The sequence below is a fragment of the Podarcis bocagei genome (genome assembly GCF_964188305.1).
Source record: "Podarcis bocagei genome assembly, chromosome: 4".
Taxonomy (NCBI): Eukaryota; Metazoa; Chordata; class Lepidosauria; order Squamata; family Lacertidae; genus Podarcis; species Podarcis bocagei.
The window spans coordinates 38,984,565-39,007,980 of NC_138128.1; the positions used below are offsets into that span (position 1 = coordinate 38,984,565).

General features: G+C 43.2%; 1 protein-coding gene across 15 annotated transcripts in view; it reads left to right on the plus strand.

The window, feature by feature from the left end:
• Nucleotides 1–23,416, plus strand: part of EPHB1 (EPH receptor B1) — a 366,648-nt gene that overhangs the window by 310,182 nt on the left and 33,050 nt on the right. For 14 of the 15 annotated variants that reach the window (XM_081192559.1, XM_081192560.1, XM_081192561.1 and 11 more), the window contains 5 exons: nt 651–715; nt 10,177–10,299; nt 13,313–13,560; nt 14,836–15,051; nt 21,685–21,834. In XM_081192559.1, the coding sequence (XP_081048685.1) occupies nt 651–715; nt 10,177–10,299; nt 13,313–13,560; nt 14,836–15,051; nt 21,685–21,834 (802 nt within the window). The remainder of the gene's footprint in view (nt 1–650; nt 716–10,176; nt 10,300–13,312; nt 13,561–14,835; nt 15,052–21,684; nt 21,835–23,416) is intronic. The other variant, XM_081192563.1, reaches the window with a different exon arrangement.

Sequence of the window (23,416 nt, forward strand, 5' to 3'; positions counted from 1 at the left end):
TTGGCTTGCGTAGCTTAAGCACACCTTCTTTAAAGGGGCGAATGTTCTATTGCTAAGACATGCTTGCACACAGGGCAGAATCTTGCATGTATTCTCTTATGAAGGGTGCCAGATTTAAACAACAACACGAGCTACGTCAGTCTCTGCATTTAATGGCACTTTCCCCGAGAAAGCTCCTTTCCAAATGCCTGTTGCTTTCCATTACTGGTCCTGAGCTTGATGCACACAGGCATACCAAAATACACACTTCCTGAGGAGTTTCTGGTAGAAAACTCAATTTGTGGTTTGCAGGGCCAGCTCTGACTATTAGGGAGGTTGCCTCTGGTGACAGATCCCGGGTGATGGGGACTGGCGATGAGATGTTGGAGGACAGAGCTGTGCCCCCAAAGCTGTCCTACTGCTCTCAGGTGCTGTGGGGACTGCTGCAGTGTCACCAATGTTGAAGTAAGATTCAACTGTCTATCTGGTCCCGCACACGGAAAGGATGGGGTGCGATTTTGTCCCTCGCCTCAGGCAGCTCCAGTCCTTGAGCCAGACCTGATATGTTAATTCCATATTTGTCCACAAAGGTGCAGTGAATAAGGACAAACTGGTCTGTCTTTACAGCCTTGGGCACTGATTGAATGGCATCTTCTTTTTCATTTTCCTAGGAAGCGAGCTTACAGCAAAGAGGCAGTATACAGTGACAAGTTACAACACTACAGCACTGGTCGAGGTGAGTGGCGGGAGAAGCCAGGAAAGTTTGGACAACTCCATGTAACTGTTTTTCATTGGGGCAGGGTTGAGAAATGTCAATTAGATTTATTTGTTTCCTAAATTTATTCACCACCTTTTGATAATAAAATTCATCCCAAGGCAGTTTACTACCTTATATATCAAAATTCAACAAAAAATACATTTTTTAAAAAATACCTACACTTTAAAGGCATCTTTAAGCATTGTGGTCTGTCTTGGAAGTAAGATAAAGCTGAGAGTGAAAGACAAGTGGAAGGAATGACAAGAGAGATGGACAGTACTGAGATAACTAAGGAGGGGAGCAGGGATCATTTCAAGGAATACATTGGCAGAGAACTTAAATCGAGAACAAGCGTTTTGCTGGAAGATGTTTAAGCTTGTATGAAAGTGGGGATTTTCTCAGGAGATACTCTGCAGAGCAAATTTTTAAAAAGGCAGCAAGGAAACAGGGAGAATGTAAGGCTTCAAAAAGCACTGGAGGAAGTCCTCAGCCTTTGTGCCTCCTGGCTTTTGTTTAGTCAGATGTTGAAACAGGTTCTGCCATTATTTTTTACAAATGTGTGTTTTAGGAAAAATGAGAAGCTGAGATGTATGCAGCACTTGCTTGTCAGCCAGTTACTTGTAGTATGCGCTTGTCATCAGCCCTTTTACACATGAGTCCTAGGAGAGAGGCCTACACACAGACCTCAGCTCAGCAGAAATGGGAGTTTGTCACAAATTACTGTAAAGAGCAACTGCCTTTTTGCTTGCTATAGTTAGATTGATGAGCAAAGGCAAGGTCTTGGAGGGAATCGATAAACAAACACTCCCTCCCCCCATTCTATAAAGTGCCTGGTTTTTCCAACTTCCTCCTTTTGAAATGCATAGATTGATTAACCACAGTGAAATATAGGCATATGGCTTTTCATCAGCTGTTTAGTAAACAGATCATATCCAGATCCTTCCCAGAATGCAAACGGAGCTCTCCTGAAAGGCAGCAAATGAGCCTTTATAACTTGTATTAGGAAAGTTAATAGGATAATAAAATAGCAAGGCAGCAATCTTGGCCAGTGAGTAATCACTGTCCATCGACACTTCTCCGCCTGCACCTACACATACTTTACGTGCTTGCTGTGCATGCAGAACCAGCTGCAAACAATTATATTCGACAGTTCCCAGGTGTTTCAGGGGAAATCTCCAACACAAATGCACACAGCTCTTTAGGGCTCTTCAGATTACAGCCAGCAGCAATACCTATGTAAACCACAGCCAAAGCAGGAAATGAGATAGGGGGAAGAAAACCAAATTGGGAGCAGCTAAAATCCAATTTGCACTTTAGGAGAGAAGCCTCCCAGACTTTCTCTTTCTTTAAAAGGAAAATGTGAGCCTAAATTCTTGGGGAGAATGTACTCATTATAATTCAAATGGGCGGATCATGAACACGCAGCCACGGAATTAAAGATTAACCAAGAGCGTACTGCAAAAGGTGGAATTAAGGTTTCCTGCTAAATTTGTAGTTGCTCTTGTACTTCCTGACCTTCAGATGCTTTGTTGTATATCCCTGAGATTTTCTTAATTTTAACTTTTGGACAAAATGTCCCTGGATCACTTCTTATCCTTAAGGGAAGATAATTAAGCTGAAAACAGAGGCCAAGAGAGCTCAGTCCTGGAGCCTAATAGGTTTAAATAATTTTAAAGCTATTTAATGAGACCAATGTGAATATGGATGATGGGATCCTTTGCATAGAAAGTTTCTAAGCTCGGCAACAGTGAATCAGGATACAGTAACTATCCATATTTTTCTGCTAATGTGTAATACCCCTTAAGGAAACGTGTGATCAGATTACCTAAAATGTTTACTTCAGTACAAAATATATGTCAGTATACTAGACTATACAGAAGATTGTGAAAATTGCCAAAAAAGCATAACTCAGAAACCAAAAGTATAAAGTTACACTATTATATCAACTTTCTAACTAACATGCTGGTAAATCTGAAATTACAGAGCACAAATAGCATCTATCTGCCACAACTGATTTTATTTTTTTTACTAAGCAGTAAGGGACAATATATGTTATATAAATACCTGTAGGATGCTAATAAATCAATATACCTATAAATGTAAATATGAGAGTGTTTGGAACTTAGCTCTGGGAGTCTGACATCTTTGAGGGTCCCATTTATAGAACAGTGACCCTTAGAGCTGGTGGGGCAGAGATAACAGAGATGGGGAACATCTCCCCAAATGTTGTTGGACTCCCTTCAACACCCAATTGCAAGATAATCTAAAAATTACAGCTCTGTGCAAATTGCCTCTCGAAATTCTCCACCATATTTGTGGGCAGAGAAATTATGGGGAGAGGAATTCACTTAATTTCTCCAGGGGATGAGAAATTTTTCCAAAAGTCATTCTAGGGCATTGTGGGAGGGGATGGATATGGCCCCCCATCCAAAATGGTGGAGAAATTTCTGCAAAGTGGTCTAATTTTTCTAGATAGGTGAGACCAAGAAAAATCTCAGAAATTTCCTGATAAAATCCAAGTCTAAGAAATTTCACTTCCTTTCTACAGAAAACCCTACTTACCCTGTTTTGGGCTCTTTGGAGGAAGTATGGAACACACATACCATTCCAAATAAATAAATGTGAGGCCAGTACTTTTCAAAGCTTCTAGAAATTTATTCAAAGTACACATATATATGATGCTAGAAAGACATGGATTTCTGGCTTATTTCTATATGCATTTTTGAATGTGAGTAGGAATGTGTAATGTTGGAGAAGTGGGCCTAGGTTTGAATCACATTTACTGAGATTGATGGTAGTCCTGAGATGTAGATGAATAGAAAAAAGTTGACCCAGCGCTTGAGCAGATTGCCCTCCCTGTCTTAGTGTTGTTTTTGCAATACAGGTAGAAACTTCCCTTTTTGATATAAAAATGCACACATCCCCATGGTTGCTGTTTGCTGCGTCTTTGTTCAGCAAGTTAGTTTTCTGTGTCATGACATTTGGATGGATTTTTACTTTCTGGGCTCTGCAGGAGCTTCTTCAGTATGACCTTCGTACCCCTGTAGCCAGCAAATCTTTGAGCAAACATATTTACCACTCCTCAAACGCCGCTGGACTGTTTGTATACATGATACGCCTCTTCCCTACTGCCATGATACTCTTTTGTGGCATTTCTGCACTTTTTAATGCCCATTAGCTAAAGCCTTGTTCCCTGAGCCATTACAGTCCTTCTCCCTATGCCCTTGGTCCTCTGATGTGTTCCCACTGCTGACATTTTCCCCAAAACAGCACTTTGTCTCTCTGTCTGACAGCATTTTTTTTTTTAATGGAAAGAATTATTTCGTATAAGGCAAAAGCAAACACACAGCCCAGTGGCAGGAACATTGTAAGGGCAGCCCATCAGGATAAATTTGAGACAGCTGGCATAAAGCAAAGCAAAAATATGTAGGTAAGGCAGCACATAAATTCTGGCCACCTCTGTGCAGAAATTTTAAACGTTATTAATAGGCAGCAGATCAACTCGTTCCTTCTGAGACAAAACAAAGGTTTCTGCAGGTATATTTTCCTGCATTGATCTGTAGGGTGCCATGCCTTGAATCAATCCTGCCAATGCATTTCCTTTATTTTCAAAGCTCGCCCGCCTCTTTTGGAAAAAGCTCCCACCTGGATGCCAAATCTGAGTAGCAGCTCATTGTTAAAAGTGCATATCCCAGGTGACCACTGATAGTGCCTTGAAGACTGCACACATTTCAGATTAAGTGCTTTTGGCAACCTCTGGGCAAGGCCTGCACTGCACAAAATAAAAGAATCTGTTCCTGGAATTTGACTGCGGGTGGCGCTGTGGTCTAAACCACTGAGCCTCTTGGGCTTGCCAATCAGAAGGTCAGCATTTCAAATCCTCACAATGGGGTGAGCTCCCATTGCTCTGTCCCAGCTCCTGCCAACCTAGCAGTTTGAAAGTAGATAAATAGGTACTGCTGTGGTGGGAAGGTAAACAGCATTTCCATGCTCTCTGGTTTCCGTCGTGGCATTCCATTGCACCAGAAGTGGTTTAGTCATGCTGGCCACATGACCCAGAAAGCTGTCTGTGGACAAACGCCAGCTCCCTCAGCCTGAAAGTGAGATGAGCACTTCAACCCCATAGTCTCCTTTGACTGGACTTAACCATCCAGGGGTCCTTTACCTTTTTACCTTTACCTAGCGTGCTAGCTGGAGCCAGTGCAACAAGTCCCACTAGCACAATAGGGCTTCCCCCTTTTCCTCCCCGTGTGCTCTCATGCCCTCCTACCAGCCCAAAGAGGGGTGAGAGAACACCCAGAATAGCATGCAGCAGGGGGAGATGGGAGATCTTGCCACCAGGCAAGTAAAAATGTTTGTGCTGATGGAGTGATCTCGTTAGCGCTGCTTGGAATTCCATCCATAAATTCTGAGTATAGGGATGGATGGATGGATGGGGAAAGCTGTGGTGACTACTAATGAAAGCTATGTAAACAGGATGCTCTGCTCAGTGGAAAGGTTAAGTGAGGAAGTAATGGCCAAGAGAGCCCAGAGAACCCAAGGTCTGGAGAATGGCTTGGGGTGGCTAGAGATCATTCTCACATGAATATGAAAATATGCACATAAGAGGTCATTGAAGGTTTCCCGAAAGAAGGCATTTTGCTAACGATAGCAGGCTAGATTTTCTTTTAAAATCCCAGGTCTTGGAAGAATCCACAGGTCAGGGCCATTTCTTTATGTTTGTAGTGGGGAGAAAGTGTCCCTCAGCAAAGGTAAAGGTAAAGGACTCCTGGACAGTTAAGTCCAGTCAAAGGCAACTATGGGGTTGCAGTGCTCATCTTGCTTTCAGGCTGAGGGAGCCGGCGTTTGTCCACAGGCAGCTTTCCGCGTCATGTGGCCAGCATGACTAAACTGCTTCTGGCACCATGGAACGCCAAGACGGAAACCAGAGTGCATGGAAAAGTCCCTCATTATCCCCGCAAAGCTCTAGTAAGAGCACTCCCTGCAGCCCCCTCTACTTGGCTGATGTAAATAAAAAAGGGTACAAGGTAACAAGCAACACTTTCAATTCTGTTTCGGCACACTGCAGAGCCAGTGCTATAGTCTACCACTGCAACAGTAAAACAGAAATCCTTACAGTGTATATCTTTTCCCCCAAATGAAACATCTAAGTTAGTCTGTCTAATTAACTCTTCAAACCATTTTCTGAGTGTTGGAGTGCTGGCATTTAAATGACCTAGATGCAATAAGCAGCCAAACACAAATGAGGCAGCCTCAGTTGGCAAGCCAGTCTCTTCCATGTGCCTGCTTGCAGAGTATCAGTATCTTGTTCTACAAGTAAGAAGTTAAGAAGACAATAATTGCTTGCTGGAGCAGAGCAAGGTCCATCTAGTTCTGCATTCTGTTTTTAATAGAGACTGACCAGATGCTTCCCATGGTCACAAGCTAGACATGAAGACCTCCCTTGTTGTTATCATCAGCACCTGGTATTTATATACATAGGTACATTACCTCTATATGTGGAGGTTCCATTTAGCTATTTTGGCTAAAGCTGTTGATAAAGCTCTCCTACATCTTAAAGGTAATTTCCAAAAGTTCATGATCCATTTTGTGTGCTGGCAAGAGCTGTGTGCCCATGCTAATACTGTGTATATAGCCTCATAGCCAGGCGATTCCACTGGATTCATGTTCTCAGTTATTGTTTTGGTAAATATCCATGCAAGATGCAAAGTGTGTGTCCTTGAAAACCCTGAAACACAAAATTAGAGAGATGCATCTTTCACTAGCTTGCCATCTGCTGGTGGTGCAGAAAAATATGCACAACTTTGAGATACAGGCATTCTCCCCAGCTGCATGCTTCAGTGAAACTAAAGTGGGGAGCACCTCTAAACACCCTTTAAACTCCCTCTGTGCCCTCTCACTTCAATCCGTACCAAAATACTGGATCCAAAAATATCCACAACTAGAATTGAAACTCTGGGGCCAGCAGAAGGCTGGAGAATGCATGGGAAAGCAGCTGCTGCGTGACCCTATACATCAGCTGTTAGATGGGGAGGCTGAAGAGCCTAAGCAGAGCCCTGCTGCACCTCTGGGCTCTATGGGGTTTCCTTCACCCTCACTGACATCCTCTTCGGAATCTGGAGAATGTCCCTTTGTAAGCCATGAGTACTCTGTACTTCTCTCCTGCCATTTCTGGGTTTGAATTGAACCAATTAATTATTTTCTGGTGCTGTGTGTGTATGCGGTCACTTGAGTCTATTGCTTGTAAGTGGGGTGTGTGTGTGTGTGTGTGTGTGTGTGTGTGTGTGTGTGTGTACACGCCTGGCAGAAAAGTCCTCTTCTTTAGGCAGAACAGAGAGGTTGATAATTCTCAGCAAGAAAACCAAACAGCTCCTGTCAACTAGGAATATACACTGTTCTACTCGCCATCTTTGAGTAGACGAATCATAAAGATTTTATTGATAGCCCTATGGTTGGATTTGGTCTTTGTACTGAACTTTACACTTCCAAACATGTTGTTTCAAATATGTCAGATTGCCTTTATCCATAGTCTGGTTCCAAACTCTGGCAGATTTCCTCAGACTTCTTATGAGCACAGAGCGGTTTGTCAGCAGCATGGATACCTTTCTCCTGGATGTTTAGAAGCCATTTTACACTGGCCGAGTGGGTAGCACTAAGTCCAAGGTCATTGCGTCCCCACCTTGATCCTTCTGCGTTATATGTTTGTTTTGCTTTTCTAATCTGTAAGCCAGCCTTGGTTATGATCTTGTAAATTCCTTTGTAATCCTGCTAGAGCATCAGCTGCACTTGTAAAAGGATTTATGGAACAGTAAAAATGTATGTGATGAAGCTGTAAAAAGATTTATGAACTGGGCAAAGCATGGATGACTTCATCGCAGGTTTTGCCATCAGTAATGGAAGGATAGAGTTTTGGCCCAGTGTGTGCCTAAGGCTGCCTTCCTGTAAGCTACAGCTTTCCCTTTGGCAGATTTAGTGCTTTACTACTAAGCTGTAAGTGAAAGAATTGTACTGCAAGGAAGAGAGATGAACTATTGTAAGGGTTTGGTATTTCACTAGGTGTTGTGTCCTATGCCACCTGTGCTGCTTCTACTAGACGTGGTGCACCATCCGGATGAGTAGCAACCAGCAGTTGGTGGGGAATGGACGTTCTGCCCTGTTCGTATGTGACTTGTGTCAGCCACTTTGAATTCTCAAGACTCATAGAAACTCTGGAGTCTGGAAATGCCACAACAGAATTCAAAGTTTATGACTCCTCTGCAGTCCTGGGATATTCTAGACCTGGATCTTCATGTTTCATAGGCTTACGGCTGCTACTTACGTTAAATATGTGGTAAACGAATAATGCTTGAATGGGATTGGATTAATTATATAGACATTAAAACTGCAGTCCTAAGCCGAGAAGAGGTGCAGAGTGTTTGCTCTCTGACTGATTGCCAAGCATAAAAAAGATGAGGAGCAAATCCCAGGAGAGATGAGATGCTAGAACAAAAGTTAATAATAGGATGGAAAGAGAAAGGGGCAGGTGAGAGTAGGGAAGAGGAGAGTCACAACAGTGGGGCTGACCTTAGTGCCATTGCCCAGAATAAAAGAGGATTACTATTTTTCCAGTGAAAACAAGATAACTGTGCAATGCATTCCAAGGATTGCCTGCTGAGATCACCCAACAGTATCTCTGGCAATCTTTTCAGGTGTTAAATATAGTGATTCATTTTGGTCAAAAGCATATGACAAATCTTAGGTTAGCCGCTTCTATGAAAATAGTGTACAATACAAAGAGAGAGTTGAAGAAGAAATGGAAGGACAATTTTCTGGAGAGCACCAGGTTGGCAAAGGGTGGTGTGATATAATACATGCCATGTTTAGCTCTGGTGACTTTCACTACTTGCGAAGCCCATTTTCACGTTCAGAAGACTGGGACTTTCAGCTTCAGCCTGCTGGGCCTCATAGCTGCAGCAACACCTTTTTGGATCCTGCAGGCCAGGTAATTTGACAGGTGAACGGCATAAAAGGCCCGAGAGGACTAAGCAGCAGTTCGGGAGATGGTAGAGCTCTCACTTCTCTTTACTAGTACCAGGCCGCAAACAAGAAATACATCGGTTGCCTTTGTAATGGGTGAAAGTGATCGTTTTCCCCCAGCGTTCAAGTTTGCAGTGTAATCTCAAAACAGCAACTTGACTAGCCTTTGTTAGATTCACGGGTTCCACAATTTAATGTTCACCAGATGGGAGGAAACGCTTCCACCAATGCGATTTGTGTTCCTGAGTGTGAGATCTCTCTTAAAATTTAATGAGTGAAATAATGAGGTTTCTACCAAAGTTAACTCCTGCCGGCAACCTCCCAAACTCCCTGCAGCAGCCTACAAGTTCCCAGTCATGTCTGGTAGAGATTTGGCAGCCTGCTGCAAGGGGCCATGTGACGCTTTTTGAAAGCTAAAGCAAACCCCCAAGAATATTTATTATGGAGGCTGTATTTTATCATTAGGATGCTCACTCGTTTGTAATTGCTGCATTCTGTCATTTTAGTAGCAGCCACAAAACTATCAAAGGTATGTTGGGTAAATAAAAATGGCTTAAATTATGCATGAACAGCAGCATCGTAAACCTGCTGCCATCTTTCCCATAAAAACAGCAAACTAGTGTTCGTTTGTAACTTCCCTCTAGCGGGTTGAATGTTCAGCCTGAACAAGAGAGGGCTTGCAAGGAGGCATTCAACACCAGGCTACAGAGGTGGTCAATCTGAATCAACTGGAAAGCTCCTAGAATGTCAAAAAGCTGAACAAATGACTTTCTGCACTCTCTTAGGTCCTTCATCTGTATACGCCTCCTCTTTCAGAAGGGACACCGTGATGATTTTCACTGTGATTGAATCCTCTTGATTTTTCTTTCCTTTCTTCTTTTTCATTTCTGAGACAACTTTTCCCAAAGCGATTTCCTTCTTTCTTCCATTTCTCCCCCTCCTCCTCCTCTTCATTCATTTATTCTCTCAGCTTGCTGCTATTCTCTTTGATTTTTATCTTTATTTTTGCCCTGCATTCACTGCTATAGCACAGCCACCTGGTATAACCCTTCCAATCAGACCGACGCAGGAAAGGTGTCAGATTGATAAATATTGATCTCTACCTGCAGTTCTTTCCTTGACTCTCCTGCTAATGGATTTGGTACTGCTTCAATAAATAACAGTGTGCACCCACTTTCTGGGTGCAACCCATGGCCTGCTCCCAATCTGCCAGTTATAACTAATACGTTATACATTTCAAGGAGAAAAGATAATGCAGGGGAAGCGGAGAGAAATATAAGAGGAAGAATGAAACAAGAGAGCAAGTGAATAGGGGAGCTGATTGTACAGATAGGCAAGGAAGGAAGGTTTAGGGGGAGACGTGCTGTTGATCCCTTTCCCCGGAGATGAATATGATTTTTCTCTCTCTTCTCTAAAATGAGAAGGCTCCCCAGGAATGAAGATCTACATTGACCCTTTTACGTATGAGGACCCCAATGAAGCTGTTCGTGAGTTTGCCAAGGAAATTGATGTGTCTTTCGTGAAGATTGAAGAAGTCATTGGAGCAGGTGTGACTCATTTCCCATTGGGCAGGTTTCAGTGGCATCCCTCCCCCCTTTCCCCTTCCCTTCCTTTACCTTCCTGCTTTCTTCCCTTCCCTCCTCTGTTGTGGATGCTCAGGCTCATTCAGCTCAATTAACAGTGGACTGGCACTTTTCTCCTGGAAGCCTAACAGAATCTTCTTCTGTGATTTAAGAGACTGTGCTTAATTAATTGACTCACTTTAATACATTGTTGTGCTCCCTAGTTTAATTAACAATAAATAGGTAGGGCAATAGCTCCCTAGTTTATAGCATCTCTCTTATCTGCTACAGCAGGAATCTTACCTTTTTGGGGCCGTTAGCTAATTTCAGAAGGAAAAGCTTGCATACTTGCCATTAAAACACACACAACAACAACAACCTACCCTCTAGTTATTAAAAACCAGCCGTTTGTGTTAAACAACAGTGTGAACAAGAGCATTTAGGAGATTCATTGTTATTTTGTGCAAATTGTTTGACTTGTTCCCTTTAAATCTTCATGGTAAGCTTACCCAGGACTGGCACAGTTTAACTACTGCCCCTGAGCACTTCTCAAACTCATCATACCAGAGACCCATTCCCAAAGACAGTGCTAACATTATGTGAATGTTGCTTCATCACTGTACAACTTCAAATGATCCAGGAAGTACAGTTCACCTAGAAGGAGGTTAGTTCCCCCGCTGGAGGGAGCAGCATGTTCAGAACTTTAGTTAACAGTAGCCAAGTAAGGGGGGGGGGAAGAATCTTTGTGGTTGCAGTGGACCATAGGTAGGCATCCCAAAGCCCATCAAGTCCAACAGAAGGGGAAAGTATCGCAACCTGAAGACAGCAAAGTATTGCATTTTGACTACACCATGAGAGGACTGGTCAACTACCATCCCCAAGGATTTCCAATGCCCCCTCACCCCAAATTTACAGAGTAAGTGTGCATACTCAGAATCTTTCCACCATTATGAAATGGTGGAAATCCTGAGTATGCAGTCTTTCCTGAGAATATAAGAAGTGCTTGGGTGGAGCACATTGGCCAGCATTCTTTATAACAGGGATAGGGGAACCTGTAGGCCTCCAGACATGGTTGAACTACAAGTCTCATCACCCTTTATTATTGGCCAGGCTAGCTGGACTGATGGCAGTTGGAGTTCAACATCACCTGGAGAGCCACAGGCTCCTCAGCCCAGCTTTACACTACATGAACCATCAGAAAGTGGCCTGTAGTCCACCAATGGACCAGAGTATACTTTTTGCCCATTCCTTTGCTCTGGGCATCTAGAGTCTGCCTCAGAAAAGTTTGTTTATTTGCTAGCATGTAATTTCCCAACTCCCATGTGTCAGAGCCCATCTGCTGCTATATCTCTTTGCTCTTTCTTTCTTTACAGCATCCTTATAACCAGTTGCTTATAATCTGCACCAAGCTATTGTTTGCATTCATTGCTTGCTATTTGCATTCAGCGCTTCAGTGTTGCTTCTTGTTCTGCTAAAGGTGCTTCCAGATGAAGCTGCTTCTGAGCATCAGATGTACAGCAAGTGGATTTTCATTCCGATCACTGTCTGTCCAAATGGACTAGAGGCAGTCTGGGTGGCACAACAATGGCAGTACCATCATAGCACCAAATGTTTGGAATAGGAAGTACCTCTTCTGGAGTTGGTACTGTGCCTATTTTATGAGCCATTGTCTGGAAGCATCCTTAATTTTCTCTTTTACTTTATCTCCCTCCCAACCACACTTTCTTTCCTTATACCAAGCCTCCCACTCATTCCACAAAAGCCTTTCCCTCCCCATTTTATGAGACAAGATGGAAGACACTGGTAGCTCACAAGAGCCTTGGGGAGCAGCTCAAGCAACAAGCCCTTTCCCTTTTACTCTGCTTCCACTGAAGTCCATTCTAAAAATTTCACCTGTCTGCTTCCACTGAAGTCCACTGTAAATAGTTTTCTGTCTGCTTTGGTGTAAAATTGGAATAAAAACAGTTTTGGATCTCTTCTATCCTATTTGTTGCTTTTCTTCTCTTACTAATTGTGGCAGAGTTATGTTTGTCTTGCCTATCTTGTGACTTGATCTTAAGTATACTTTCTTAAAAATAAGTCCAATGAATTCAGTAAGACTTAGCACATAGACTTCACAGAGTAAGGCTGCAGTATTATGCCTATGTAACTGAAAGCTCCATGAACTCAGTAGGACTTGCTTCTGAGTATACACGTAGAGGATTGTACCATTAGTATGACAGCTTGGGAGAGACCTTGGATGTCATCTAGATCTCTGCTTTTTGCAGGATCTGCAGCATCCCTGGCAAAATTCAATTTCAGCATTGCAGACAGTGAAGAGGAGCCCACCACTTCCTGTTTCTCTTTCAAACAGTTCTTCCTGTTAGGAAGTTTCTCTTCAATGAAACAGATTACAACATAAAACATATTTCTACTGAATTAACTGATGGCCGATTAGTTGGAAGCACCACAGGAAGCTGCCTTGTACCAAGTCAAACTATTGGTCCATCTAGCTCAGTAATGTTTACACTGACTGGCAGCTGCTCTCCAGGGTTTCAGACAACCTGGAGCCATCAAAATGATATTGGGACTACAGTTCCTATCATCCATGACTGTTGGCCATGCTGGCTAGAGCTGATGGGAGCTGAAGTCCAGCAACATCTGGAGAGACCCAGCCTGCAGGAAGCTGGAACAGAGGTTTCTGGACCTTTCAGCATTGTGATGTCATACTGTCATGTCATGTGATAGGGCTAAAAGAAAACCCCCCCCCCTGCCCAAACCTCCCTCTTTGACAATAGTTAAAGGTACAAGAATTATGCTGTGTGTTGCTTCTGCTCGCTTTATTACAGGGCTGGTATTTAGACATGTGTTTTCCTGCCATTCACTTTTTGAAGAAATGGTTAGAATGCCTTGGCCAAGCACCTTGTCCTCAGCTTGGGTAGCTCTCATTTCTCCCCCCCCCCCTTTAAAATAGCAGAACGAGCAAAGTCGATTGTAAATGGTACCTGTTCCATTACAGGGGAGTTTGGTGAAGTCTACAAAGGGCGCCTCAAACTGCCTGGCAAGAGAGAAATCTATGTGGCTATTAAGACATTAAAGGCTGGCTACTCTGAGAAGCAGCGGCGGGATTTCCTGAGTGAGGCCAGCATCATGGGTCAGTTTGATCATCCAAACATCATTCGGCTAGAGGGGGTGGTCACCAAAAGCCGCCCAGTGATGATTATTACAGAGTTTATGGAAAATGGTGCCCTGGATTCCTTTTTACGAGTAAGTATGACTTTCTTTCTTTTTGAAGTGATAATGAAATTGGATCGATTTAATGAGGCCAGCTCTTGTGGAGGTGTTCACTGTGCAATTCGGCCCTGCAAATGCAGGAGCATGCCTTTCCCTCCAAATTAAATCGTCCAAAACAACAATGACATCCTGGCCTTAATGTAATTATTGCTAAATCTGTTTGGAAGTTGCCCAAATGTTTACTGCATTTTGTAGCAACCCAGCTGATAAGTATTTTAAACAGATTTTATTGATTTTTCTATGTTTTTAGCACTTCTTGTTTTTATCTTGAGTTCTGTCAGGGAAAAGGGCAGGATATAAATAATCACCATCATCCTAGGACTGTTAAATTGTCTCCAACTCTTCTTCTGACACCAATGGGGAGCTTCTCCTGCTCTTGGACCAGCCTTGCCCATTCTGGTGCTCTCATGAAGTTTTGGACTGCCATCAGCCCTAGCAAAATGACCAATGGTCAGGGATGGTGGGAGTTGTAGTCCAATAAGATATAGAGTTGTAGTCCAATAAGATATAAGGTACGCAGGTGGTGCTGTGGGTAAAAGCCTCAGTGCCTAGGGCTTGCCGATCGAAAGGTCGGTGGTTCGAATCCCTGCGGCAGGGTGCGCTCCCATTGCTCGGTCCCAGCGCCTGCCAACCTAGCATTTCGAAAGCACCCCCGGGTGCAAATAGATAAATAGGGACCGCTTACTGGCGGGAAGGTAAACGGCGTTTCCGTGTGCTGCGCTGGCTCGCCAGATGCAGCTTTGTCACGCTGGCCACGTGACCCGGAAGTGTCTCCGGACAGCGCTGGCCCCCGGCCTCTTAAGTGAGATGGGCACACAACCCTAGAGTCTGTCAAGATTGGCCCGTACGGGCAGGGGTACCTTAAGATATAGAGTATACCAGGTTGGTGTAGGTTGCCATAGCAGGCAATGGCTTTTTCCTTGAGAAGCCTTCATTGGTCCTTCCTTTTCTCAATTCTTTTCATTTCCTGCTCATATTTTCGTTGGCACTCCATCTCTTCCACTTACGCTTTCATTAGAATTAGTTTCCAGTCTACTGCCTGTTCTTTCTCCTTCCTTCAGCTACTGCTTCTGAGATTTCCTATCATCTCTTGGGACCTCTTCTTTCACATTTCCCCAAAATTAGCCTCCCTATCTGGCCATATAGATCTCTGTTCCTTAGAGCCCGTATTGTAGGATACTATTCCCAGCCTGGATTCTTTGAATACAGAGGAATGCTAATTCTTTCATTTAACTTTCACTGATACAGCAAAATGATGGGCAGTTTACAGTCATCCAGTTGGTGGGGATGTTGCGAGGGATCGCAGCTGGTATGAAGTACCTTGCAGAAATGAATTATGTCCACCGGGACCTTGCAGCCAGAAATATCCTGGTCAACAGCAACCTGGTTTGCAAAGTATCTGACTTTGGCCTGTCACGTTACTTACAAGATGACACCTCAGACCCAACTTATACCAGCTCTTTGGTAAGTACCTGTTCACATATCATGTATGTAAGAACTCACATGGAGGGAGATGTGCAGTTTCCATCAATTCACTTTTAGTCAGTGATACCAGCTGCAACTATGCATTGGCCCTCTTCTAATGATTTCCGTACAAAATGGTTTTGGTTGAATATCCATTCCAATATTTATTGCAGTCATAATTTGTTGTATGGTGATTATGAGGACCAAGGTCATACTGGAGACATATTTCAAGGGAGGCTTGGTCCCGAAGGAACTATATTTTGAATGGGAAATAGAGAGGAAGGGGGGAGAGAAAAAGTATCGGCCTAGGAACATGAGCAAACAGGTGATCATAGCAGATGGCAAGTTCAAGGGAACAGCAAAATAGTACTTGTCACTGACACTTGTGATAGGCTCAGCACAGCAGCCACTTTGCAGCCATTCAGTTTAATGAAAATTTTGAAGACACTGGATATATGCTTTTTCAGAAGCATACATTTTTGCCGAAACAATGCACAGCTTCCTCTATCACTTCTCAGATTGCCAACAGCTCATTAAGTCCAGGTCATAATACTGAAGTGTATATTGACTCTCAGTGTATATTGTAAAAGCCATGATGTCACCTATTAAGTGGATGCAGGTATTTTACTCTGTGGTTCAGACAGTGAACTCTTGCTTTTTAATGAAGGGAGGAAATGCAGAATTCACAAGAAATTCAAAACACAGTTACAACAGCGCTGTGGGATTTTGCAGTTCTTGATTTAAGATATGTCTTAGAGTTAATTCTCCCAAGAAAAGTTTGGTGGTTTTTCTTGGCAAGAGGCCATATTAGGTCACATTGTCTTGGCTGGCCTCAATATCGTTTGCAGTCTTAGCAGACCTTTCAGACTCCACAGTTGACTCAAATGGCTTCTTCTGCTGTCTTGCTGAGACTTGAAGGCAAAAGTGAGTGTTTTCAAGCAACACCAATATTGATGGCCAGCATCTACTGATCCTTGGCAGCAGCCCTTAGTGTGCTTTATTTATTGTGTCAGAATTCCAGAAAACAAAGCTGGAAAGCGGCTATTACATTCTTATCCCTCCTTTTCTCCAAGAATCTCAAAGTGGCGCACTTGATTCTTTTCCTCCTATTTTCCTCCTCACAACAACCCTGTGAGGCATGTTAGGCTGAGAGACTGCGACTGGCCCAAGGTCAGTGGGCTATCTAATTGGCTTTAAGTCAGGATATCCTAAAGCACTGGTGATTGATGCCTGTCAAAACATTTTTGTTGCTTTGAACTGCTCAAAATTTCATAATTCTCTGAAAAGTTTGTTCCAGCACTGAATAGTATTTTCCCAAAATCATTCAACTTAAAATCTTTCTTCCTATGCCTCATACTTTTTAAGGCTAGGTATATCTTTCATAGTAGCTCAGTTTTAAAACTTCCACTTTATTAAACAGAACTGGACATGACATTTTCATAAGGTTTTTTTGATGATGATGATGATGATGATGCAAACTGCTGAGGAAATGTAGGAAACTGATTTTAATATTGAAAAACTGAGAGAAACCAACATTGACAGATTCAGGCATCGCTGGCCTGCTCCACAGTCCCCCAGTGGGTTTTGTGGCTAATTTGGGATTTGAACACAGGTATCCCCAATCTTAGTAGGGACATGGGTGGCGCTGTGGGTTAAACCACAGAGCCTAGGACTTGCCGATCAGAAGGTCGGCGGTTCGAATCCCCACAACAGGGTGAGCTCCTGTTTCTCGGTCCCAGCTCCTGCCGACCTAGCAGTTCGAAAGCACATCAAAGTGCAAGTAGATAAATAGGTATCGCTCCGGCGGGAAGGTAAACTGTGTTTCTGTGCGCTGCTCTGGTTCGCCACATGACCCGAAAGCTGTACGCCGGCTCCCTCAGCCTATAGAGCGAGATGAGCGCCGCAACCCCAGAGTCGGTCACGACTGGACCTAAGGTTAGGGGTCCCTTTACCTTTACCTTTATCCCCAATCTTGGTCTAACCACTACAGCACATAAAAGATAAGGGCCACCTTAATAGATGCTGTAGAAAAACCTTTAATATGTGTTCCATTAATTTAGAGGGTGTAGCTAGGTGGGTACTGTCTGTTCCAGAATTCCCTTCTCAGCACATCAGATCTTTAACCAACATCCTGCCAAACAAGCAGCAAGACACAATTTTTGAAAGGTCCAGTGAAATGGGAAAGGTCCTTGCTTCAAGAAGTTTTGGGGACTTGACTGTGACATTTATACCTGACACTGGAGAGATTAGAACAGGATCACATGCATACCATGGCGGTGTTCACTTGCAGAGCGAATGCCAGCAACTGAGCCAGAAACAAGGAGCCAGCTGGTGTTAGTTGGTATGAATTTCACTGGATCCGAAAAGCCACTTTCCGGTGGTTGCAAATCAGTGGCATAGGTGCCCTTGCAGTCATTGCAGCCAGGCCAATTTACACCAGCTGAGAATCCTTGAATCAGCCATCCATGGCTTAACTGGGAGTTCAGTTTCCTCCCCAGGCTGCACACTGCGGCCCATTTAAGTAAATCAATGTGAGTTTAAACTGCCCGACACTGCCTGCCTGGATTGAGCATGAAGTGGCCTCTCCCACCTCTGGAGAAAAAGCAGATTTTCTCATCTGTATTTTTATAGTTAATTTATGCCACAAATGGCCTTCCCAGCAGCTGGGAAATGATGCACTGCCTGCAATTACATCACAGCCTCCCACGGCAGGTTCATAGCTCTGCTCTGGGGAAAAGGTAGGCAAAAACAACCTTCAAGCAAATCTCTCCTCTTTTGGTTATTTAAATAGAGCTTTTATTACAACAACCAAATCTGTTTTGCCATCCATCTTTGAAAAGCAGCTGAAAACTAGAGCAAACAATTCCTCCCAGAGTCAGTGTCTTACTTTGTCTGTGTTTCTCTTCCTCCTCCCATTAGTTTTAATTATGGCATGAATCATTTACATGGAAACAAGATAATTGTTTTCTAACACTTCACATGCTCCGGCTGCTGCTTATTGCTCTCCTCACTCTTCCATTGTGACATGGCAGTCCTTACCCATCAAATAGGTCACAATGGTGTCTGCCTCCTGTTGGAGAGTAACTGGCTCAGATGAGAGGCACACTGCCACACATGGGATGAATGCAAGGTTTTAATCTTCACGCCCATTGAAAAGAAGTTTTGAGTGGGAAGCTCTCTCCGATCTGATAAATTTATTAGGATTAGGAGAGCTGTCTCATCCTCCCTTTGTACAGGTGAGCTATTATCCCAGTTACCAGTCTTAGAGTAAGTGTAAGGCAACCAAATCCTCCATTTGATATGCTAGTGAAATTTGCCAGAGCTAGACTCAGAAACCAGCTTTGGGGGCTCAAGAAACCTACCCTAGATGAAGTGTGGAAATGAATTTCCTCACAGCTTTCTCTCCCCTCCTTCCAATAAGTCCTGCCCCCACTCCATTGGTGTAGCAGCAAAGAGAGGGGTATATATATTCCAACATACTGATGTGCTGATAGGGGTTGTAGGATGGGTGCCTGCATATAATTTTTACATGCGCCTTAGATTAGCTCAGAAAACTAACCCTTTCCCCTGATTTTTTTTTTTTTTTGTGTGTGTGTGTGTGAGGGGGGAAGATAAGATAATTAAAGAATCAATTCAAGACAATGAGTCAACTCAGCTAATGGGTTCTGGAGAGCTTACCCATCCCTTGTTCCTACCAATATTCCCAATATCAATAGCAACTTTTAACATGTTTGCTCTAACGCTTTAACATGCTCACTATTGCTGCTCACCCCTCCTACTATTGCTGGGCATCTCTGATTCTCCCCTGGTGCCCAGTTATTCCTGCACTTTCTTTCCCAAGACCACGGTTTTATCATCTTCATTTCTTTGATGATCTAGATATTTGAAATACACACTCAACAAGATTCAAATGAGCATGAACAGCACCATCACCTTGAACTCACTTTGTCAACTTCTGCACTAGTATAGCTTAGATCAGGGAAACTGAAGTTGATTGAGCTGCATAAAATGCAAAGCGCTGGTGGGGATCTGCATTTAAACCAGGAGAGCGTGGTTCAAAAAAATCCCCTGCTGTGCACAGAATCCCCCCACTGTTGCTGTAGGAACCATTAAGACATCAAAAGCACGTTCTCCATCTTCTGATTTTAAATAGGCCCCTTCCCAACATTCTGACAGTAGGTATTTTTTGTAGCTATGCTGAGATGTGCTCACTCACAGAGGCATGTTTGCTGACATGCCCTGAAATATAATGAAAGGGAACCCACATTAGTTGCCTCCTAGAATTGGACAAATATAATTTCAAACCGAGCTACCAAAGTATGTGTTGCTCCTCATCTGGTGTATTTGTGATAAGCTGTCATCTTTGCGCCAAGGGCAACTCCACTTCCTTGCCCTTCGCTTGCCATCTTTCTTAGGGGAAGAGGCCCGAAGCAAAGGAAGTTTGCCTGTGCCACAATAGAAAACTGCCAAGGGTAAGGAAGTGTCACTCAGGATAAAACCCTGAAGGCCATAGTTTCTACTTGATATGCAAAGAGGTGCAAAGAAACAGCTGTTGCTGTCAGCCTTTGACGTCTGCTTTTGGGACTAGTAAGTGTGAGAGCACCTACATATTCCCTGTAGGAAACATGCTGTCCTTTCCAAAACACTTGAATGTTCCTTGGCATTCATGGGAATGAGATTTTGTTACTTTAGTTAGTGTTTACATTTAAACATCACAGCTGGAATAAATGTCATAATGTTAATTTTCTTACCACAAACGTCACATGCAGCAAATAACCTGTGCCTCCTTCTTCAAGGTGCATGTTCAGGAACAAGGTAAGTATATAAGCTAGGGCAGGGATGGGAACCACCTGTGGCTCTTCAGATATGTTTGGACTCCAACTCTCACCACCCCTGCGAGAACAACCAATAGGCAGGGATGATGGGAGTTGTAGTCTAGCAACATCTGAAAGGCCACAGATTTCCCATACCTAAGTTAAAGCCATGAACCTATACTTCTTCTTGGATGCACAGACCTAAACCAGTTTTGTTGTGGTTCATGGAATCATGCGAATTACGGTTCTGAGAATGGAAAAACTACTATTTCTAGGGTCCAAGGTGTAAAATGTGGCAAGCTGGTTCAAAAGCCAACTGCAATCTAGTCATTGTCCGTCTAGCTACTCTTTGGTGTATTCCTTTTGCTCTCTGAACCTGTCACTTTACCAAGGAGAATAATAACAATGTCTTTTGTAAAATCTACTGAGACCTCCTAAGGAAACCTAAATCATTCTCCTCCTCCTCATACATCAGCACTTGAATAGCTGGTTTGTCTGGAATAGTGTTGCACTCTGAAATTTTGTATTTTGTTATTTTCCACTGATCTGTCAGGATTTGCAGCGAACCAAGGACATTAGCATTCACACTGAGCTTTCTTTTTAAAACTTCAATTGCTCTGGGGTTTTTTTAAAATGTGGACCATTAAGAGCAGGGGTAGCCAGCTTTATGTTATTGTCAAGCACCACTTTGTTCCCCAGACACTAGGAAGGTTGCATACAACTTGATGCTGGCCTGAGTTTAAAGGGAATGGTGAACCAGCACCCAGCTCAGATTGAACCCTAATGACGATTTATTGCCCCCTGCAATTGATTAAGAACCAGATCCAGGTGTTTCCTGAATTGACCCATGTTGAGCTAATCTGGTGCCCTGGGGCTGTACACCGTCATAGAAACTAACAAACTGCATTAGCCTTAAAAAATAAAATCAATTTACAAATCTTGGTGTTTTATTGTTTCTTAGAATTCCTGAGCAATGCCAGGTATACCCAGCTAGTCTACTATATATTTTGGGAAGTTGTTTCTCTGTTTATTATATGTTTGGACATATATGTTTGCTATATGTTTGGACACCTACATGTTTGTAACCAAATTTTGCATAATGATTTGTGAGATCAAGGAGCAGGTTTTCATCTATGAATGGATAGAACTTGAAGCCATTTTACATCAAGTTGGTGGAACCTTTCAAAACAGCACTGACTTTAACCACTGATTGCAAAACAGCACTGTTGTTGCTGTTGTTTCTTAGAATTCCCAAGCAATGCCAGGTGCAAGGCTCCTAGGAAGCTATAATTTTATAGTTCTAGTTACAGGTAGGTAGCTGTGTTGGTCTGCCGTAGTCAAAACAAAATAAAATAAAAAATCCTTCCTGTAGCACCTTAGAGACCAACTAAGTTTGTTATTGGTATGAGTTTTTGTGTGCATGCACACTTCTTTGGATATGTGTGCATACACACAAAAGCTCATACCAAGAACAAACTTAGTTGGTCTCTAAGGTGCTACTGGAAGGAATTTTTAAAATATAATTTTATAGTTATTGTTTGTTAGTTTCATCGCTTTAGGCTTAGGTCTCCCAAGGTGGCACAAAATATAAAATTCAAATAACAACTGTAACATTGGGGGGGGGGAGAGAATGGGGGGGATCTGAAACACACTAATACATATTAAAGAATTATGTCTAAAAGAGTCGTAGTAACAATATGTAAAACTGTCAGCAGAATAAAACATGACTAGTAGCCATCAATACTCACGTCCTCCATGAATTTGTATACTGGCCTTTAAAGGCACCTATAGTTAACACTTGTCTTTTCTTCTCCTTCAGGGTGGGAAGATCCCAGTGAGGTGGACAGCCCCAGAAGCCATCGCCTACCGCAAATTTACCTCTGCCAGCGATGTGTGGAGTTATGGGATTCTCATGTGGGAAGTGATGTCATTTGGGGAAAGACCCTATTGGGACATGTCCAACCAAGATGTGAGTTTTGTGAACCCCTCCCTTAGACCACAGAAGCCATATTCTTTTGTTTTTCTCAAGGGTGGAAAGAATTTTTCACAACCACACTTCCAGCAAGAATTGCTTGATGGTTTTCCAGAGCTATGTCAACTGTCGTTCTTTCAGCAAAATCTTCTGTATGGAATATGTCTTAGTCTAGCTTTTCCTTTAAGGGGAAGTGCTCTTATTCTGCATAGGGAGTGGCTTGGTTGGGACAATGGAATATACTTGTACAATACTCTTTCTTTCCCATACACAGCAACATTATTTTTCTGCCTGATATCATTCCTGTCTACCTGGGCTCCATCCCCCCCCCCCTTGTAGGTTAGTGTAGCCCTCACGTAAATCAATATTGAAAGGAAGAAAGACATTTGAAGAGGGACATTGATAAACTTGAGCATGCCCAGAGGAGAGCCAGGATGAAGAGAGGTCTGGAGATTGTCCTATGATGCTGGTTTTAACCTTTAAAGCCCTATACGGCCTAGGACCCTCATACCTACGGGACAGCCTCTCCTGGTATGTCCCACGGAGGACCTTACAGTCTTCAAACAAAAACATCTTGGTGGTCCCGGGCCACAGGGAGGTTAGGCTGGCCTCAACCAGAGCCAGGGCTTTTTCGGCTGTGGCCCCGATCTGGTGGAGTGCTCTGTCACAAGAGACTAGGGCCCTGCGGCACTTGACATCTTTCCGCAGGGCCTGCAAGACAGAGCTGTTCCACCAGGCCTTTGGCCAAGGCACAGTCTGACCCCCTCCTTTGGTAATCCTCACAGAACTCTAGCCCAATGGTTGCCATTAATTTGATTTTGAATTGATTTTAAAATGAATTCATTTTAGAATGCTGTGTTACTTTTATTGTTGTTAGCTGCTCTGAGCCCGGCTTCAGCTGGGGAGGGCGGGATATAAATAAAATTTTATTATTATTATTATGAGAGACAGTTGAAAGAGCCAGGTATATTTAGTCTAGAGAAGATTAAGGGGAGGCATGATCATTGTCTTCAAATATCTGAAGCACATACATGCAGAACACAGCATAGGCTTGTTTTCTGTTGCTCTAGAGCAGGAATAGAAGCAATGGGTGGAGATTTTGGGAAAACCAATTTCAGCTAAACATTAGGAGAAAGTTCCTGAAGGTAAGAAATGTACAGCAGTGCAGCAGACTGCCATGGAAGGTGGGGAGTTCTCCGCTGGAGGTATTCAAGCAGAGTTTGGTTGCTGTAGTTTTAGTAGAGGGATGCTGTAGTTGCATCCAGCATTGAGCAGGGGTTGGACTAGAGGAACTCCGAGCTCCCTTCCAACACTCTTTGGAAAAGGTCCGTCTAATCTAGCATCCCGTTCAAATGTCCATGATGCCCACCAGAAGAGCCCTCCCTCTTTTTATGCTTCCAGCAGCTGTTACTCAGTGACTTGTGGCTTCTGAACATTGAGGTTCCATTTAGCTGGTGTGGTTAATAGCTCTTGAGAGAACCATCTCCTACAGTTTTCTCTCTCACAAAGCCACTTAAGCAGTGGCAGCCGCCACATGTTGTGACAGTGAATTCTAGGTGTTAACTATGCTTGGGTAAGA